This window comes from Anabrus simplex, chromosome 4, assembly GCF_040414725.1.
Source record: "Anabrus simplex isolate iqAnaSimp1 chromosome 4, ASM4041472v1, whole genome shotgun sequence".
In the NCBI taxonomy this organism is placed as follows: domain Eukaryota; kingdom Metazoa; phylum Arthropoda; class Insecta; order Orthoptera; family Tettigoniidae; genus Anabrus; species Anabrus simplex.
In genome coordinates this window covers 77,929,288-77,947,792 of record NC_090268.1, presented here as the reverse complement: position 1 = coordinate 77,947,792, position 18,505 = coordinate 77,929,288, and the positions used below count along the sequence as shown (strand labels likewise).

The 18,505-nt window shown below is 40.4% G+C and overlaps 1 protein-coding gene across 1 annotated transcript in view; it reads left to right on the top strand.

Annotated features, from left to right (window-relative positions):
• Positions 1–3,508: 3,508 nt before the first annotated feature.
• The window catches only part of ush (Zinc finger protein ush), a 108,269-nt gene continuing 93,272 nt past the window's right edge, over positions 3,509–18,505 (top strand). Inside the window, exons 1-2 of the mRNA XM_067146016.2 lie at positions 3,509–3,623; positions 4,850–5,146. Coding sequence (XP_067002117.2) covers positions 3,509–3,623; positions 4,850–5,146 — 412 coding nt within the window. The remainder of the gene's footprint in view (positions 3,624–4,849; positions 5,147–18,505) is intronic.

The window sequence follows — 18,505 nt, the reverse complement described above, 5'->3', positions numbered from 1 at the left end:
AGAAAGCCTAGTGCCTGCATGAGTTGGGAGACGGAATGACCCGTATGTATGGCATCGACAATCTGGCCGTAATCAAATGCATGCATAGAGATCTCATGTTTGCCCATCCTGTGATCAACTGTTACCCACACGGCCAGTACGAGGTCTGACGACATCGCGCAGTCACGTGCTACGCCGTACTGTTACATCCACCGGGCCGAACAAAGTGCAATTTTACCAGAACGGCAACTATCTTTAATTAAATTTCTCATCAGTATAAATCCAGTGTTGATGTATTCTTCATGGTCAACACATTTTCCTTCTGTCATATTCCTCAGCTTCCTAGTTCTATCCTGAAGTGAATTTTACCTCTTAGCTTCAAGTTCTACAGATATGACGGTAAGAAGACAGATACTTTAATTTTCTAAAAATAATATATTCGTAGCTCCTGTATGTCTTAGAAATTCCCTAAACGTTCTCGAGTGTATTAATCCCTTTGCAACCTGACTACTAGAATTAGTTTTTCCTTCGCGTGGCCTGGCTTCATAAGCTAAATGGTTAGCGTGCTGGCCTTTGGTCACAGGGATCCCGGGTTCGATTCCCGTTAGGGATGGGAATTTTAACGATCATTGGTTAATTTCGCTGGCACGGGGCCTGGGTGTATGTGTCGTCTTCATCATTTCATTCTCATCACGACGTGCAGGTCGCCTACGGGAATCAAATCAAAAGACCTGACCCTGTTGAGCCGAACATGTCCTTGGACACTCCCGGCACTAAAAACCATACGCCATTTCATTTCATTTTCTTCGTGTGATTGAAACATTAAATACGCGTGATGATATATGCTCCCACCGGGCGAGTTGGCCGTGCGGTCAGGGGCCCGCAGCTGTGAGCTTGCATCCGGGGGATAGTGGGTTCGAATTCCACTGTCGGCAGCCCTGAAAATGGCTTTCCGTGGTTTCCCATTTTCACACCAGTCAAATGCTGGGGCTGTACCTTAATTAAGGCAACGGCCGCTTCCTTCCAACTCCTAGCCCTTTCCTATCCCATCGTCGCCATAAGACCTATCTGTGTCGGTGTGACGTAAAGTCACTAGCAGAAAAAAAAGAGATATATGCTCTTGATGTGATATAGCCCGAAAAAGTAGAAATCTAACCAAGAACTGTCCCATCAATGAAGACATTTGCCATTTTAAATCTTCTGTCATACCACTCTTTGTTATTGGAATGTAAACCAAGGTTGTTCTTCTGGTTTTTCATTGCCTGCTACAGCATGCAGACCAGGGCTTCATATAAATTTAAATTGCATTTTTAGTACAGTAGAATCGGAACGCTGATTTTTAAAATGTTCTCCCAGGTGGGGCAGAGAAAAGTAGACATGCAAGCACAAGGTGTTGGCAGGTTGATATATGGCTTCAGCGTTTCGCTGCCTGGAGGGTAGACGATTAACAAGACGTGGGTGCTTGCTGGGTTGCATATACGACGTGCTATAGAGGTTGGTATAACTTTGACATAATTTACGCAATGTCTTCTATCTACTGACAAACACTCGTTATTTCTATCTCTGGCTTTATACCGAAGTAGCTGCAGGAAATATAAGGTGATCTCTACTGTCATAAGAAAATAAGATTTGCAAATCTATATCTCCAGTTTTGATGTTCCTTTTCACGTTCCTTGAATTTTCCTGTGATCATATTTAGCCTAGACTTTCAACCACTCGCGCCGAGATACTACGATTCATTCACGACTACCATATAGACAAATTATAGTAGAATCCCTATTATCCGAGGTAGTATGGACTGAGGCCAACTCTGATAATACGGACGGTCACGCTGTATCACCGAACTACTTCTCATATCTTACTGTATTAGATACTATTTAAAAACAAACACATTCATGTTTATTTCGGCAATAAATAATGAACTGCACTATGTAGATAATACAAACAGTAGATACACAGGGTGAAGCGAAATTCGCGCACTCGGGCATCGCAGCGCCACTCCTCACATGCCAGCAATAACAAAATGTCTCTCACAAAAGTTCGTCCTGCGAGTATATCGGGGAGAAAAAGGACGTTGAAGAGTGGCAATCTGGCAACACTGTAACCACATGTAGGGCAACTACCTCTGTCAGCACATTTCACACGTGCTGTACAGGTGGTGCAGTGGATACAGTTTTGGGTTAGCATGCAGGAGATCGATGGGGTCGATTCTGGTTTGAGGCGTATGTTTCTTTTATTTCGTAAATGAAGTCTACGTGGTATGGTATCTGGCATCTTAATCGTCAACAGCGATTGCAGCGCGTCCTCTAGAAACCATTTGCACTTACATACTACGATCCTAGAAATGGACGACCGGGCGAGTTGGCCGTGCGCGTAGAGGCGCGCGGCTGTGAGCTTGCATCCGGGAGATAGTAGGTTCGAATCCCACTATCGGCAGCCCTGAAAATGGTTTTCCGTGGTTTCCCATTTTCACACCAGGCAAATGCTGGGGCTGTACCTTAATTAAGGCCACGGCCGCTTCCTTCCAATTCCTAGGCCTTTCCTATCCCATCGTCGCCATAGGACCTATCTGTGTCGGCGCGACGTAAAGCCCCTAGCAAAAAAAAAAAAAGAAATGGACGAACATTCGTTTCCATTGGTCAGCTTTTAAAGATGCCATTTCCACGTCGTGGGCGTGAATTTACTCGCATCACTTCATCTACTAGATGCATTATAACGTGTTCAGCGTTACTAAATTTTGTAAATGTAGGATACATGTGACCTAAAAAATCGGCGTCTTGCTGTATTACGGTATGTAACGTCCGATGGAAATTAGCAAATAAAAAGTGCACCTCAACCAGGATCGAACCCTCGACCTCCTGCATGCTAACCCAAAACTCTGTCCACTGCACCAACTGTTCAGGACAACTAGTGCGTGCTGACATGGGTAGTTACCCTACACGTGGTTACAGTGTTGCCAGATTGCCACTCTGCAACGTTCTTTTTCTGCCGGATATACTCGCAGGACGAACTTTTGTGAAAGACATTTTTGTATTGTTGGCAAGTGAGGAGTCGCGCTGCGACGCCCGAGTGCGCGAATTTCGCTTCATCCTGTATATGCTGTAATAAAATGCATATTATTATGTACTGCGTTGTTATATTTTAATGCTGCACGAATTGTTTCTCTTATAGTAGACTAGGCCTACGTACAGTATAATGAAACTTCAATAATGTTAAAGAAAATAATAAAACTTTGTATCATTTTTACACTTAAAACTTTCTGATTAAAGTTCGTCAGAAGTTTTGTTTCACATACAGGGCACCTCGTTTCTATGCTGAAATAATACGTATTCGCATAACAGTATTCATTAAGATACTTTTAAAAATTGCTGCATAAGAAAGTAATGTATTTTAGATTTACAAATTTGGCACGGATAATACGGCGCCTCGATTAATCGGGGTTCTACTGTATTGACACCATTTCCATTAGCCAACCTCAGCGAACCAGTCGATTTGTCGTTCTCCTTATATTTGCAAGTGTGACAAACCCATGTTGGTGACTTCAAGCGCGTTGAAGAACCTTTCTTCAAAATCTATAGCAATTGACAAAGACAAAGACGAAGTCACCTCCGTACAGGCCATGAAGACCCTTGGAGGAGCGGAAGGTAAAGGCTTCCACCATTATTAACCGCGGCACGTGATGGGGTAGAGTGTTTAGCTCTACGTCCGGCCGCCTTTGCCCCCCGGAATTAACCTGGTACTCATTTTTGGTGTAGGCTGAGTGAACCTCAGGGCCATATGCACCGCCGGAAGTGAAAATCTCTTTTCTTAAATTTTAAATCTCAACATTTTCATCATTATTCCTTATTCTTTAATCACCATTTCGGTCTCCCCTAACCTTACATCATCACTGAGGGGTCGGAAATCGATCGTAGCCGTCTAAATCCAGATCATTCTTCTCTTCTCTTCTCTTCTCTTCTCTTCTCTTCTCTTCTCTTCTCTTCTCTTCTCTTCTCTTCTCTTCTCTTCTCTTCTCTTCTCAATGTTAATGCAGTAGGAAACTTTTTGGCACCTCTGCGTCTCCTAAAACCGTAAAATCAACGAAAAATCAATGACGTGGTGATATTTTCATTTAGGGATGGAAAAGCAAGGGGAAAGTTAGTTAGCTTTTCCTAATGGCTAATGACTTTGCTTTTGTTTACCTTCTAGGAAACTGATTACGCTTTAGAAAAATAACGATAGTTTTTTGATTCGAGCAACAGCTTTCGAAAAAGGAAATCATGTCTTTCATCTGAAAATTCATATTTAAAAAAAATATAATTAAACGCAAAAAGAACTAGTCATAGACGCTCCCTCGTGGGCTTAAATCACTAATAAGAATTAAACACGCGTGTTTGTGTGTGTCAGAACAGATAATGTAAACACTTCATAGAATTATCTCATATTGAAATCTGGATAAAATAAATAAGATGAAAAATATCAAGACTGTGTGAAGTAAATTTTAATTTCATTAAGAAATATGTTCGTTTCGCAAAGAAGTTTATAAAATTAGTTTAGTATAATATTATTGCGGAGGCTCAGCAAACTGTCTTCGTAAGAGAGAGGATCGAATGTAATATACGTAGGCCGTCTAGAAATTAAGTTTCCCTACTCCTTTTCCCGTAAAGTAAACTTACTGAGCCGAGAAATATGAGAATGCGTGACGTTTACGAAGTATCAATCATATACCGGCCAGACAAGTCCCGCCTGGTGTCAGTAGCGCAGCAGCAGTGGGTCGTAATGGCGGCTCGTATTCTTTCTCCCGCCGCCTGCGAGGTTTTGTCTGTGGTAAAGTTTCTGCGGAAATTGTGATGGCCCATTCAAAACAAGAGGCGTGGAGTTCTCCGTGCAGATGTTGTGCTGATCCAGGGCAATGCTCGCCCACATACGGCTCGACGCTCAGCATCTGTCCTGCAGGAGTTCGGCTGGGAGGTGTTTGATCGTCCACCGTACAGTCCTGATCTTGCTCCCAGTGATTTTCATATTTTCTTGCACCTCAAGAACTTCCTGTCCTCCTGCGAGCATTTTCACAAAGACGAAGAGCTGAAGACGAATGTCACACGCTGGTCCCATTCCCAGGTGGCAGACTTCTATGACACCGGCATACAAAAGTTGATCCTACGATATGACAAGTGTCTCAATTCTGGTGGTGATTATGTCGAAAACTAGCTCCAATATTGCTGTATCGATTGCTAATAAAGTTTTTCTTGTAACTATGTTTTTTTTAAATATGGAAAGTTAATTTCTGGATGACCCTCGTACTTTCTTTTAATTTTATTCTTTGGAAAGCTACTGTATTACTCCCACTATAGAAGATATCAAATGTCTCAATACCAAAATATACTTCAGAACATCTGTTACGGAGATGGTACTTACAAAAAGCATATCTATAGGTGTGATTGTTTATGAGAAAGTATTTTTGCGAGGAACTTATACAGTACTATGCGTACATTCTTCTTTTTTTTTAGTGGCCCTTCTGTCTTAAATGTGATTTGTTACTATTTGCATAGCTGTTCATGAACCAAGAGAGATATATGTAGTTGATATAACGCATGTATTGTTATCTAGTAGATGTTAACAGCTGAGCTAAGTTTTGTAGTCTTAATAATAATAATAATAATAATAATAATAATAATAATAATAATAATAATAATAATAATAATGTTATTTGCTTTACGTCTCACTAACTACTTTTTCGGTCTTCGGAGACGCCGAGGTGCCGGAATTTAGTCCCGCAGGAGTTCTTTTACGTGCCAGTAAATCTACCGACACGAGGCTGACGTATTTGAGCACCTTCAAGTACCACCGGACTGAGCCAGGATCGAACCTGCCAAGTTGGGGTCAGAAGGCCAGTGCCTCAACCGTCTGAGCCACTCAGCCCGGCTTTTGTAGTCTTCGGACAAATAATTTCTTAGATATGAACCCATAATGTGGACTGTAAAACATACAGGATTCATTTCCAGGTGACCTCAAATGTCCAAACTTATTACCCTTTGAATACTGTTTCGAATGTTGCCTGATTTACCATCCTTTACAGTACTTTCCTTTTTTGTCGTTTGTTCTCCAATCATAGACGAGTTTTCATAACTTATTGCTCACATTGAACGTTGTTTACCCACTGTCGTGGGTCGTTCTGTAGCGCTCTTGATTCCTCATTGGCTACTTTCTAGTGATGTATTACGGCAGCACCTTTTAAACTGAATCCCATCCATCTCTTTCTCTTTATTTTGCTTCCACAACATACTCCCTACGCGATAAATTTTCCTTTTAATCTGATATAAAAATTCTAATGAGAAAGGAGAAAAAAGAATGTATTGCTTGTGCAATTTTTAACTTTGAATTTTTCATGAGATAATAGTAATAATTTAACGTGTAGTGGTGCAACCATTTTAACAAGACATTTTGAACTAATGATAGTGTTTAAACAATACCTCTAGCTCAATGCAAACAGACACCTAAATGGTGCGTTGTTAGAAGCCTGTGTGGCATAGCATTCCACATTCGCCGCGCAGCAAATAAACTGATTACAGACTGATAACATCATGGCCATTCTCTTTTCTTCCTTCTCTCAAGGTCCTGCTGTCTCTTTTCCCGCTGCCAGTTTCTCGGGTAGTGGCGTTGTTTAATACCACTTACCGACAGGTAAATTACTACGTCCATCTACCAACTGTTTGTTTGTTCCGTAAGGTAGTAAATTGGCGGGGCCAGACTTAGGTACGCGCCGTAGACTTATAAGATAGACTATCTCTGTGTGTGTGCTTGTGTATGTGTGTAAGAGAAAATAGAGAAAACTAATGGAAACTCAAGGAGCTGACAAGGTAATTAGGGGTGGTGGCAAATTGAAGGTTGTACCAGTGGAAGACAGTAGAGAAGTGCCGAGTCAGAGGGGAAGGTAGCCAGTGGCGGGGAGCGGTCTAAACCAAACATGCAACATGTGATGTAGGTAGGGTTGTTTTGCCGGCCATAAAAAATAATGAGTTTACTTAAGGATTAAATTTGTTTGTGCTTCAAAAGATGAACATTATCATTTAGAGACTCTGTCATGGATTCCTTCGAAGGTATGTTATGGTATAGACCTCGTGCGAATGGCGATATTTTACCTGCTGGCGCTCCTAGCGGTAACTCGCTTAGAACATCCGTGTGACGAGCGTGTGTAGTGGATTGTGCGGGAGAATCAAGTGTGACAGTGCAGGAAGCTATTTAAAGCTGAAATGTTGTCGTCCATAGAGATTTATGTGGGCTTTCAGAATATTCGGTGGGATAAATCGTATTTCCGAGTTACTTCACTAAAGAAAGACAGACAGCTCAATGAAAGTAACCACATACTGTATTCCAGGTGAAAGAACGATTGGGAGAAAAAAAATATCGGCTTCTGTTTCAGAGAAACGAGCATTAATCAATCGCCTTATGCTGTTAAACTAAAGGTAATAGTTACCTTTTGTTTTGCACCGTAAATTACATGCAGTTGGTCACTTCCAGAGTCCGCAGTTGTGGATTCAAACCACGGAAGAAATGTAGGAAATATCTCGGAAATCTAAGTTTGTCTAAATTAAAGATACGTCGAAAAGGATTTGTGGAATATATGATGGTTATTATTATTATTATTATTATTATTATTATTATTATTATTATCATTATTATTATTATTATTATTATTATTATTATTATTATTATTATTATTATTATTATTATTATTATTATTTGCGGATGGAGCCTGTTGGATCACGCAGTGCTTTTATGATTTGCCTTTCTGGTCATCTATATGGCTTTCTTTTTTTTCTCCGTGGGCTCCCTTCCTTCCTTCCTTCCTTCCTTCCTTCCTTCCTTCCTTCCTTCCTTCCTTCCTCCCACTTCGTTCCTGGTCTCCTTGAAACTTCATTCTCTGGCTGTACTACCCATCCGTTTACTTTTTTACGGAACGTATTTCTGTCTAATATTTCTGATACATCAATCTGAGTTTTCTCGAGGCCCTTTTCGACTTCTTGGATCCATGGTAGACCCTTCAGCTTTCTGCTATATGTTATGATCTTGTGTGTAAGCCTTGTTGTTGGGAGTCTTTGAACATGTCCATAAAGTTTCCATCTTCATTTTCTGATATCTGCTGCTATGTTGGTCACTTTCTCTGTTGCTACAGCCCTCAACAACGACCTACCAAGCAATTACTGCTCAGCCGAAGAGCTGCAGATTACGGGGTGACACGTGGTCAGCGTGACAAATCCTCTCAACCGTTGTTCTTGGCTATTTAGATCGGAGGTGTCGTACACAGTCAGATATCTCCTCAATTGTTCTCGCGTGGACTTAGTAGACCTCTAACCAGCCCACACATCCAGGTAAAAAATTATCTGACCTGACTGGGAATCGAACACGGGGTCTCCTGGTAACACACGTACACACACACACATATATATATGTTTAATTATTTATATACCATTTCGTTAGTTCAAATACATTCAGAATTATTTGTTTGTCCAACCCTTGTCTCGTTCCTCTGCGCGGTCGGGTATGAGGTGAGATGAATCTGTCGTGGCGGGTTTTTATGACCGGATGCCCTTCCTGACGTCAGCCTCTTCAGAGGAGTTAATGAGATGAATGGCGTGATATATGATAATAGGAAGGGAGAGAGTGAAACCCAGTGCCGGCTCATAGCCTACTCCTGGCGAATTGCACCAAGCGGTCTGCTCAAGGTTTAACGCTTCCATCCGACAAACGAATGACTGTCAACAGCGTCGTATGCCCTCACTCCATATGAGCACTGCGGAGAGGTTTGGAATCGGCACGCAATCTAGTGATAAAAATTGTACACCACTACCTCCCCTACCCTGCCGGCGAGCATTCTGATGGTGAAATTGTTTTCGAACCGGCTAACCACTGCGTCAAACCGTTTAGACTTCAACGCCTTAGCTATCATGGTCACTGTGCGGGCAAGTTCAAATATACTCAGTACTTCATAAATAATTAACTGGATGTTTAGTAATAATTACAATAAGTGAACATACTCTTCACAATTGCTGGTTATCCGTGATAAGGAAAGATGAACATTAATTAATTAATTAATTCAATCATTCATTCATTCAGTCAGTCAGTCAGTCAGTCATTCATTCATTCATTCATTCATTCATTCATTCATTCAAATCATGGACAATTTTGAACGGAATGGAAAAGTCCTTAGATAAAATGTGCAAGAATCTTAGAACCCAAAATAGTACCGCGCAAGAGAGTCAGTTTCGATGAGAGCTGAAGGGAAAAAAAATTGAAACTTACACTGGTAATACACTCCACTATATTAATAGAAAGAAAATATTTTGATTTAACTCTAATGAGAACTACTCCTCTTAACAGTGGAACATGTTGTAGTAAGGATGTAAAGGAGAGTACATAACTAAGTCTCTGGTAAGACCCCAACTAGAGTATGGTTCCAGTGTACGGGACCCTCACCAGAATTACTTGATTCAAGAACTGGAAAAAATCCAAAGAAAAGCAGCTCGATTTGTTCTGGGTGATTTCCGACAAAAGAGCAGCGTTACAAAAATGTTCAAGTTTGAGCTGGGAAGAATTGGGAGAAAGGAGACGAGCTGCTCGACTAAGTGGTATGTTCCGAGCTGTCAGCGGAGAGATGGCGTTGAATGACATTAGTAGACGAATAAGTTTGAGTGGCGTCTTTAAAAGCAGGAAAGATCACACTATGAAGATAAAGTTGGAATTCAAGAGGACAAATTGGGGCAAATATTCATTTATAGGAAGGGGAGTTAGGTATTGGAATAACTTACCAAGGGAGATGTTCAATAAATTTCCAATTTCTTTGAAATCATTTAAGAAAAGGCTAGGAAAACAACAGATAAGGAATCTGCCATCTGGGCGACTGCCCTAAATGCAGATCAGTATTGATTGATTGATTGATTGATTGATTGATTGATTGATTGATTGATTGATTGATTGATTGATTTTCTGCTGCTCTTCAGGAATAGAGCGTTAGTTTTTCCTCCCGGAATAACTTATTTTCTGGCAATAAGTATTCGTAATAGTTAATGAAGTAAAAGCCTTAAATAAATACCCCCTGTTTGTTTTATTGATTTTATTTTATTTTATTTATCTTTGTTTGTTTGTTTGTTTGTTTGTTTTTTTGTTTGTTTAAGAGCTCTCTTGCCAGTGTAAGTTTGTCAAGTAGAGTATATATGAAATAAAATTGCCTTCTTTACTTCTATCTCTAGAACCAACGACTCTCCTAAAGTAAATTATGGATACTTAACTGGCACTTCATTCGAATATTTGCAAGTCAGTGGTTAACCGCAGTAGTATTTATCTCAAGCACTTTGTCTTGAAGAAGGAACAGTATTATCTCTTTGAATGTCTTGAAGGATCATTGAGGTTAATTAGCATAACTTTCTTGTCTAAGAATAACCATCTAAAAGCATTTAACTTTCTTGACAGTATCGGTAGAAAAATCTTTATCTTTCAGTATCCGAAGTGCATTCTTAAGAAGCGATGCAGAACTTCACTTAATTCCATAGAAGAAAAAGTGTAACCTAACATGAAGTAGCCAAGATCAGTATCAGTGCGACGTAGATTAATTATTAGTATTATTATTATTGTAGCGATTCTGTTCTGTGAATCCCATTTTTATCAGAGAAAACCTGAATCAATCCAGTTTTAGTTGGAAATAGTGCTACACTGGCGCAATATGTGAGGCATCTGGATGAAAATTTTAATGCAGATATCTAGGAAGATGATTACACCGAAGAAAGTATTATCTATGGTCCTTCTTCATGACCTTCTTCTCAGTTCGTTTGGGTTGGCACTTCTTGTGGATTTGGCCCAGTTTTACGACCGGATGCCCTTCCTGTGGGCAACTGTTTGGAGGGATGTATTCACTATTACCCTTCCTTTGGTGGTTGATCTTATTGTATGTATAATTGTATATGATGTATTTATTAACAGGAACAAGAACACCCAGTTTCTGTGCCGGAGGAATTAACCAGACACAGTTAGAACCACCAACCCGGTTGGGAAGCGAACACATGATCCTATGAACCGAAAGCCAATACGCTAACCATTCAGCCTGGATGAATTTCTTCGAATTTATGCTACCGGCAGTTTATAATCCAACAGGTGCGATTATTGGGAGATATTAGGTGAAATGGCACCTCACCAGTTATTATGATCAAAATTATGTTTAATATTTATATTCCTTGTCACGTATGCTGGTTTTAATGTAAACGTAGGGCCTATCTATGTAGTTTTGTACTGGAAAGGCAACGGACTCTTACTGTTTAGGCAGTGAGTGCTGTGTAATTCAGACCACAGTGATTGGAAAAGTGTAATAGTCTTCCTTTCACACTGCTATAATAACACCCACGGTAGCCCCTGCCTGACGTAAGAGGTGACTAAAAGGGGCCCCAGGAGCTCTTAACTTGGCAGCGTGAGTTGGTGTCCACGGGGCCTTTAGCTGAGCCCTGGCATTGCTTCTACTTACCTGTGTCAGACTCCTCATTTTCATCTATCCTATCCGACCTCCCTTGGTCAACTCTTGTTCTTTTCCGATCCCGACAGTATTACGTATGGAGATCTAGAGAGTCTTACGTTTTCACGCCCTTCGTAACCCTTGTCTTTCTTTGGCCGATACATTCATTTTTCGTAGTGTCGGATCCCTTCCATTCTCTCTCTCTCTCTCTGGTTAGTGTTATAATTTTAGAGGATTGTTGTCTAGTTTTACTTCCTCTTAAAACTATAATCACCACCACCACTACATCACGCTGCTCAACCTCCGGGTGTAGAGCTTAGTTCGATGGTTGCTATGACAACCGTGACGTCATCCGACACAGTTAGAGGCGTGCAATGAAGCACTGGGCGAAGTAATAAGAAATATACATGTTTCATCTTCCAGTGTGGGTTACGCTTCCCTTTTTAATCGTGTGCTGTTTTAAATAAGAATCCTGTTTGTGGTATAGGGTGTGTTTTATTCGAAATCAATTATCTATTTTATATGCCGATGAGAAGTGCAGACTGATTTTCAACGAAAGAATGTTAGAAATGCTTCTTGTGGATAAGGACATTTCTACGGACCTTATAAATCTTTCTCCCTTATTCTGTCCATCTCCTCTACTACATCATCTGTGGAAAGAAGCTTACGTCGTCTGAACTGAAATGTTTAAAACCATACCTCAGGATTGCAATTTCAAAAGAGAGACTTTCTTCTTTAGGGAATATTGTTAATCAGAAAGAACTTCCATTACAGTTAATGAAGGAATAGCCATTCCATGAAGACATCATCGATAAGTGTGCTGCATCGAAGAATCGATTTGGAATACAAGAAATAGGCGAGTTCAGTTATTCAGACAAGCATATGTAAATAATATAGTAGAGGTTGTGGAGTTCCTAACTCCTTTAGTAAATTTAAGACATACTCATCTGCATTTAAAATGAAAAATATGAAATATCTGCATTTAAAATGGAAAATACCCAATCGTCGAACCTTGTACTCACACTTACTTCTTACCTGCTTACTTACACATACGTTATTTGAAGGGCGCCAGCTACAACTCAGTGTAGCGATAATAGAATGAAAATCTTGACTATCTCTAGGGTGTGGGGTAATAAGCTTACTTTTGACAACATACCGTATAAGTTCTGGGAAATGGAGATTGGCGTTCGGTTTCCCCATTAAATTTGAGGTTAAAAAATGTTACTGTATAAATGAAACGAAAGATTAATTTGATAGAAAGAAATATTTTCTTGAAATTGTATATAAAAAATAGTCAGTCTTGTTGCGATAAAACAGATGAGAATATGAACTTATAACATTGCAACTGAAAGGAACTAGGCATGAATTTGAATTCTTCTTGACCGGACATTCAACAATTTATACGAAATATATCCCTCACTGGTTCACTTGACTGTACCTTCAACACTTTGAGTGTAATTACGACGTATTCCTTAGATCTGGTGTTTACTGTAGATGTGTCACGCCTAATTTGGTGATGTATCCATGTGACTGCTTCTTCTCCATATCATATGACTTCTTTGTAAGTCTGTATGGTATGACTCCATCACTGTTCACCATCCACTTCTCTCTTCACCTTCCGTTTAACTAATGACTCCCGTTGACTGGCTGAGTCCACTCCATCCCGTTCACTTAATGACCAACTGTGGCCTCTCCTTCCAGTAGAATAATGACTGACTGACCAACTGAGGTCTCTCCATCTCGTTCACACTCCGACCAACTGTCGCCTCGCCTTCCAATTGAATAATGACTGACGCTACAATATGCAGCCACCTTTTATAGACATAGGTTGACGCACCTACGTAACCTCCAGAAATAACAATGATCTACTCCCACCTCGCGACATATATTACCTACATTGGTGAAATAGCCCCGAACGGCCTGGGATACTCAAAGAATCTGAGCTCATCGCTAAATGCTCACGATGACGTTGCGATGACTCTGCATTTACTCCAGCAGTATTGCACAATGTAGCAGTGTCATATCCACATCGAATATACAGCAACTCTTTACTGTACATATCTTTAGCGTTAATCTACACACACGTATATATGCATACAGTTAACTACAATCACGCAAGCGACAAGCATTGCAGAATCGAATTGAATAATAATTATATTACAATAATAGTAATCTCACAGATGAAATAATAATAATACGGACATAATAATGATATTAATTATGCAATAATGATAATAATAATAATACAGAGAAAATAATAATAATAATAATAATAATAATAATAATAATAATAATAATAATAATAATAATAATAATAATACAGATATCACCTTGTAACGGGATTTGAACCGTTACAAGGTGCAACCTGTGTACGGTGGACTCTCGGATGAAGACGGGCGGAGTATGCTGCAGAAGTGAACTCCGCGTCGATGTTACAGAACATTGGTTCCCTGTTGGCTAACACACAAACATAGTGGAGTACGTTGAATGTGATATGTGACCATAATTACCGATAGTATTCATTATTGTGGTTTACATGGAACTGAAATACGCATACAAATATGCTATCAGCACCGGGTTTCAACGTCCGAACACAAAAAACAGTGTTGCCCGTTAACCACCGCGCTCATGACGAAGTCTATGAAGTCTGTTGTGGTCATCTTTATACCGTAACATGTTAATATCAACCCACTTTCTTAAGACAGGGACAGCTATCCCTATTTGTTTCCAGGATAAATACTGTACATTATCTATCAGTGTGGAGCTTTCCTGTTATACGGGTAGCATCATTCCATGCGGTGATTCATAATTACCTCCTCATTGCTGATTTGTCAGCAACGAATACATTGTATTTTAAGCCATGTACCACCGAGCGAATTGGCCGTGCGGTTAGGGTTGCGCAGCTGTGAACTTTCATTCGGAAGATAGTGGGTTCGGACCCCACTTTCGGCAGTCCTGAAAATGGTTTTCCTAGGTTTCCCATTTTCACACCAGACCTTAATTAAGGCCACGGCCGCTTCCTTCTCACTCCTAACCCCTTGCTATCTCATCGTCACCAGGGGATCTATCCATGCCGGTGCGACGTAAAGCAACTTGTAAAAAATTTTTAAAAAGCCATGTACCTACACAAAAGCCAGTGGCAACTCGTGGCTGTAAAGTTAGTTGAAGAGCTAGCTAGACCCCCTATTTTCTAGTTTTTAACAATCATATTGTATAAATAGAGTACATTTGCAAAAAAAACCTTCATTAATAGAGGATTAGAATTATAAAGTACAGACTCATAACTTCTTCATTTAAATATCTTGGGCGAATGTATGCTTATTTTTGTTTTAGAAAATTCCTTCAATATCTGATTCTATATTTCCTACATTTAATATTAAATCAGGATCAAAATAGCGGCGATTTCTATGTTTGTTCTGTAGATTACAATATATCCAAACTATTTGCTCACAAAGATATCTAGAACAAAATTGAACGATACATTTCAAAGTTTTTCACACTTTTCCTTTTAGTCAGAAAATACCTTAACCCAGAATTGATTATGAGTACATCGTTTGAAAAATATTTTCAACGAACCATTACAGATCACTTCTACAAGTTCATCGCGCTCCTCTTCAGATAGAATATTTCAAAAAATAATTAATTGTAATGTGGGGACTTTTCGTGTTATTGAAGAAAGTCTGTCGCAGAGTGTAGAGCAGTTATATGGTAAGTTGTACAAATGCTGGGGGAAGAACAAACGGCCAGCTCCATGAGGGACAACTCTAATCATACAGTTTTAAAATCGCATGACTCGGCCGGGAATCCAAGCCAGAATCCTACGGTTCAAAGACCACAGCATTGTATTCAGCCACGGAGCCAGATTTGGAAGTGAGTGAGTGAGTGAGTGAGTGAGTGAGTGAGTGAGTGAGTGAGTGAGTGAGTGAGTGAGTGAGTGAGTTTGTACGAAAAATGTGTATATCGTAGCTCCTATGCCAAAACCACGAATGTGACAATGCTCTTCCTGTCCATCATTTCCCTTAAGACTGGATATGCCTCTTATTAGCCACATATTGATATACAGTCCATCAGAACAGTGTGTAAAGGAAAATGAACCTTACTGCACCGTACTGTAGGAATGTTTGCTTGACCTATTTACCCACTCCTAGAGTATGATGTATTTAAGGTTCATTTTCGTTTACACAAGCGCATAGGAAAATGAACTGAACGAAAATTTTTCTGATGGACTGCATATTAATATGTGGCTGTGAGGCGTGCCCAGTCTTAAGAGAATAATGGGTTGGAGAAGCATTGTCACATTCGTGGTTTTGCATAGAAGCGACGATATGTGTATATGAAAACCTACAATCTGTTTTCCAGTCATTGGCCGGGTAAGGGATGGAATGAATGAAGCCCCCATCTTGCGGTGAGGATAGGAATTGTACCGGCTGCCGAGGCTTGTCGCAATGATTAATGACTGACAGATGAAATGAAATGAGAATGGAGAGTGTTGCTGGAATGAAATATGACAGGGAAAACCGGAGTACCAGGAGAAAATCCTGTCCCGCCTCCGCTTTGTCCAGCACAAATCTCACATGGAGTGACCGGGATTTGAACCACGGAACCCAGCAGTGAGAGGTCAACGCGCTGCCGCCTGATCCACGGAGGCTTTGACGATATATGTATATATTCATCATTATATGCAGAAATGAATGAACACAAGTAAAATAAACAATATGTTTTGTGGTAAATCGTGCTTTTACACTCTTACGTTAGAAAAGATTGTTTCATGCAGTGGAAATGCCCTTTCAGTCTTCATGCATCAACTCGTAATTGAGCTGGAGACTGACGAAACACGGGGAACCCCCTTACTACGTGTTGGCATTCCTGTACGGATAGAATTTGCTTTGACTGTACGACAGCTCATCAAGTTCGTCTAGTTTTGCTCATAATCTTAACTGCGCAATATCATATCACATTAAACAAGGGTATACCCCCTCCCCCCGCCTCCTCACCCCCGTTACACAGAGATGTGTTAGTTTTTCTTATTATTTTCGTTTTATACACAATTGATTGTATATTTTTCCATTACTAGTTATTAGCTTTTGATAAAAGAGAGACCCCAACTTGACAGGTTCGATCCTGGCTCAATCCGGTGGTATTTGAAGGTGCTCAAATACGTCAGCCTCGCATCGGTAGATTTACTGGCACGTTAAAGAACTGCGAGACTAAATTCCGGCATGCTGAGGCTGTACTTTAATTAAGGCCACGGACGCTTCCTTCTCACTCCTAACCCTTTCCTATCCCGTCGTCGTCATAAGAAATATCTGTGTCGGTGCGTCGTAAACCAATATTGTAACAGAAAGGAAAATTTAAAATAAATTCCGGCACCTCGGCGTCTCCGAAAATCGTATAAGCAGTTAGTGTGACGTAAAGCCAATGCCATTCTTCTTCTTTGTAGTTTAGGCCTACTGAGGACCACGGGGCTCGTATCTACTCTTGGGTAAAGTTGTTGCTTTCTTCTTCTTCCAATACTCCTTCATTTGCTGACTATGAGCCAGCTTTCTCTCCTCGGTCCACTTAGTTCCTGTAGTCTTCTTACTTGTAAGGGACGTTGGGAAAACTCCGTGTCGGATGGCTTGACGGAACAGTAGTCGGTCATGAGTTTGTCCCGGTGGGATATCTAGTTGTTCCATATCTGACTTAACTGACGTGATCCAATGCCATTATTATTATTATTATTATTATTATTATTATTATTATTATTATTATTATTATAAAAGGGGATAAAGTAATAACCTAATACAACAATTACGAGTAAAATGTGCATTTTTGTAATAAAAATTAAATTGTTTCCTTCTCCCTGCGGAATGTCCGTTTATTTGCACCATCAAACGACGGTTAAATAGTCTCATAAGGGTATTCCAATACAATACCACATATCTTTAAATGTGAAAAAGAAACCACATACATTTCATAGACAAATCCGCGCTCAACTTATGATTTATTACCGCGGGCGTGTTATTTTAAACCCATTATGTACACATTCTTTTAATTGCAGACTTTTATGTCCTTCGGTGTTCACTGTGGAAGCCAACTTTAATACCCCTGTAATTACACTTATACATGCTGCAAACTGTATACAAATGCAAGCATTGCGGATTGATAAACAAATGTAGAATAACTTCAAACAAATAATTAACAAAACCAAATGGAGGATAGCCTCCGTGGCTCAGGTGGCAGCGCGTCGGCCTCACACCGCTGGGTTCCGTGGTTCAAATCCCGGTCACTACATGTGATATTTGTGCTGGAAAAAGCGAAGGCGAGACAGGTTTTTTTCTCCGGGTACTCCGGTTTACCCTATCATCTTTCATTCCAGCAACATCTCTGCTATCATTTTATTTCATGCCGGGCTGAGTGGCTCAGGCGGTTGAGGCGCTGGCCTTCTGACCCCAACTTGGCGGGTTCGATCCTAGCTCAGTTCGGTGGTATTTGAAGGTGCTCAAATACGTCAGCTTCGTGTCGGTAGATTTACTGGCACGTAAAAAGAACTCCTGCGGGACTAAATTCCGGCACCTCGGCGTCTCCGAAAACCGTAAGAGTAGTTAGTGAGACGTAAAGCAAATAACACTATTATTATTATTTTGTTTCATCTGTCATTCATGAAGAATTGCAACAGAGGAGTGCGACAAGCTTCGGCAGCCGGCACAATTCCTAACCTCGCCGCAATATGGGGGCTTCATTCATTCCATTCCTAACCCGGTCGGATGACTGGAAACAGACTGTGAATTTTCATTTTCAAATGGAGGATACAGTAGTATAACTTATATACGTAGCACCGACACAGAGAGATCTTATAACGACGATGGGATAGGAAAGGATTAGGAGTGAAAAGGAAGCGACCGTTACCTCAATTGAGGAACAACCACTGCATTCGCCTGGTGTGAAAGCACGGAAAACCATCTTCAGGGCTGCCGACAGTAGGGTTTGAACCCACTATCTCCCGAATGGAAGCTGATAAGTACATGACCCCAACAGTACATCCAGGGGCGTAACGTTAAGGTCTGCAGG